The 2,509-nt window shown below is 53.3% G+C and overlaps 1 protein-coding gene across 3 annotated transcripts in view; it reads left to right on the plus strand.

Moving 5' to 3' along the window:
* Positions 1-2,509, plus strand: part of IL4I1 (interleukin 4 induced 1) — a 41,567-nt gene that overhangs the window by 29,800 nt on the left and 9,258 nt on the right. For 2 of the 3 annotated variants that reach the window (XM_037732829.1, XM_017512596.2), the window contains exon 3: positions 76-250. In XM_037732829.1, coding sequence (XP_037588757.1) covers positions 246-250 — 5 coding nt within the window. In that variant the 5' untranslated portion in view covers positions 76-245. The remainder of the gene's footprint in view (positions 1-75; positions 251-2,509) is intronic. The other variant, XM_037732830.1, reaches the window with a different exon arrangement.

The following is a 2,509-nucleotide window of genomic DNA, read 5'->3' on the forward strand; positions in this document are numbered from 1 at the left end:
AAAAAAAAAAAAAAAGAAAAAAAGAAAGTTTCCATAATAAAACCCTTCTGAGAAAGGGGAACCTACCTTTCACAGCCTCCCAGCTGCTCCGACCCCAGCACCAGGAACCCTGGCATCTGATCTAACAAGGGCCTCAGGACATCGCCGCAATCATTCACCTCGGCTCCACACACGCCCAAAGATGACTTCTGTCCTGGGCTAACCAGAGAAGCTATGGGTGCTGAGACAGCCCCTCAGAGCCAGCCATGCAGTGAGTGCCCCCCGCCCGGGGCCCTGGGATGTTCTGGAAACGGGAAGGAGGGTTCCATGGGAAGGGGACCCTGCCCTGCGGTCGGGCCAAAGATCAGGGCACTCAGTAATTCTGTCCTCTGATCCCTGAGTCCCTTTCACCATCTGCGCCTGGACCCCCTGTCTCCCACCCAGGTCCCAGGTCATCCCCTAGGCAGGATGCTCACCCACCCAAGACTTGGTGAAAGTTTTGTTTGTTTTGTTTTGAGATGGAGCCTCACTTTATCGCCCAAGCTGGAGTGCAATGGTGCAATCTCGGCTCACTGCCACCTCCGCCTTCCAGGTTCCAGCGATTCTCCTGCCTCAGCCTCCTGAGTAGCTGGGATTACAGGCATGTGCCACCACGCCCGGCTCATTTTTGAATTTTAGTAGAGATGGGGTTTCACCATGTTGGCCAGGCTGGTCTCAAACTCCTGACCTTGTGATCCACCCACCTCAGCCTCCCAAAGTGCTGGGATTACAGGCATGAGCCACTGTGCTCAGCTGGTGAAAGTGTTAGTACTGACCACTTAGGGTCTTTTCACAGACTCAGAGAAGAGAATCCGTATATACATAAGGCAGGGGCCCTGTCCCCAGCAAGTCTGTGCCGCCCCCATCAGCATCAGCTGTCCTGATGTGCCACAACGCCCCCAGTGGGGCCAGGTATCTGGCTGCTGTACAGACATGACCTAAACCCCATCAGAACTGTCATTATGGGCTGGCTGTGGTGGCTCACACCTGTAATCCCAGTACTTTAGGAGGCCAAGACTGGTGGATCACTTGAGGTCAGGAGGTCGAGACCAATCCTGACCAACATGGTGAAACCCCATCTCCACTAAAATTACAAAATTTAGCCAGGCATGGTGGCACATGCCTGTAATCCCAGCTACTCCGGAGGCTGAGGCAGGAGAACTGCATGAACCCGGGAGACGGAGGTTGCAGTGAGCCGAGATCATGCCACTGCACTCCAGGCTGGGCGACAGATCGAGACTCTGTCTCAAAAAAAAAAAAAGAAGAAACTGTCATTGTGGTTCTAGAAGCCAACTAAATAAGGTAGGATTTGCCCCCGCCAAAGACCATTATCTAGGAGGATTAACCTTGTTTTCTAGAAACCACCATAAAACCAGGATATCCCTAAATCAATTGAAGTCAACAGATACTTGACCATGCCATTCCTCCCCATCCTCTCCCTCCTGTCTCTGACTCACCTAATCCAAACCGCTTTTCCAGAATTCCACCCTCATCCGTAAACCTAATTTAACCTGAACACCAATCTCCTTAGTATCAGAAATGATCCTGGAGGCTGGGCCCGGTGGCTCCCAGCACTTTGGGAGGCCTAGGCAGGTGGATCACCTGAGGTCAGGAGTTCAAGACCAGCCTGTCCAACTTCGTGAAACCCTGTCTCTACTCAAAATACAAAAATTGCAGCCAGGTGTGGTGGCTCATACCTGTAATCCCAGCACTTTGGGAGGCCGAGGCAGGCGGATCACAAGGTCAGGAGTTCAAGACCAGCTTGGCCAACATGGTGAAACCCAATCTCTACTAAAGATACAAAAATTAGCCAGGAGTGGTGGTGTGCACCTGTAGTCCCAGCTACTCCGGAGGCTGAGGCAGGAGAATCACTTGAACCCGGGAGGCAGAGGTTGCAGTGAGCTAAGAGCGTGCCATTGCACTCCAGCCTGGGTGACAGGGCAAGATTCCGTCTCAAAAAAAAAAAAAAAAACAAAAAGGCAGAAGTGCACCAAGGGGAGCCGCACATGAGCCCAGAGCCAGAGGAGCTTTGTGCGGCAACCCTGTGTGACCAAGGACAAGGGGAATCGTGCGGGGCCCCACCCACTCTGGGGACCCAAAAACTCCTAGGACATGCCCTGGGAGCCAGTTGGCTCTGCCCCCCTTTCCATGGTCGTTTGCGCTGCTATGAGGCTGCAGAGCTGAACAAGCTGTTGGGCAGGGGCTGGGCACCTGGGGTCTGCCCGACCTGCCAAGGACCTGCCAGCACGGCCATTCCCCGCTGTGGGACCCAGGCCGAGGCACAGGTGAATAAGACCCCAATCCTGCCCCATTCGTACTCGACATGTCACTGTGAATGAAGCACTGAGACTGGGCCGAGCCCCTTCCCCTCTCTGTGACCTGAGGTCCTCTTCTGCCCCACCCTCTCGCCATCTCCAAGTCTCAGTTTCCTCATCTATCAAATGCAGGCATTGTTGTTGGGGCTTTTTTTTTTTTTTTTTTTTTTTTTTTT

This window comes from Cebus imitator, unplaced genomic scaffold (genome assembly GCF_001604975.1).
Source record: "Cebus imitator isolate Cc_AM_T3 unplaced genomic scaffold, Cebus_imitator-1.0 Scaffold473, whole genome shotgun sequence".
Classification (NCBI taxonomy): domain Eukaryota; kingdom Metazoa; phylum Chordata; class Mammalia; order Primates; family Cebidae; genus Cebus; species Cebus imitator.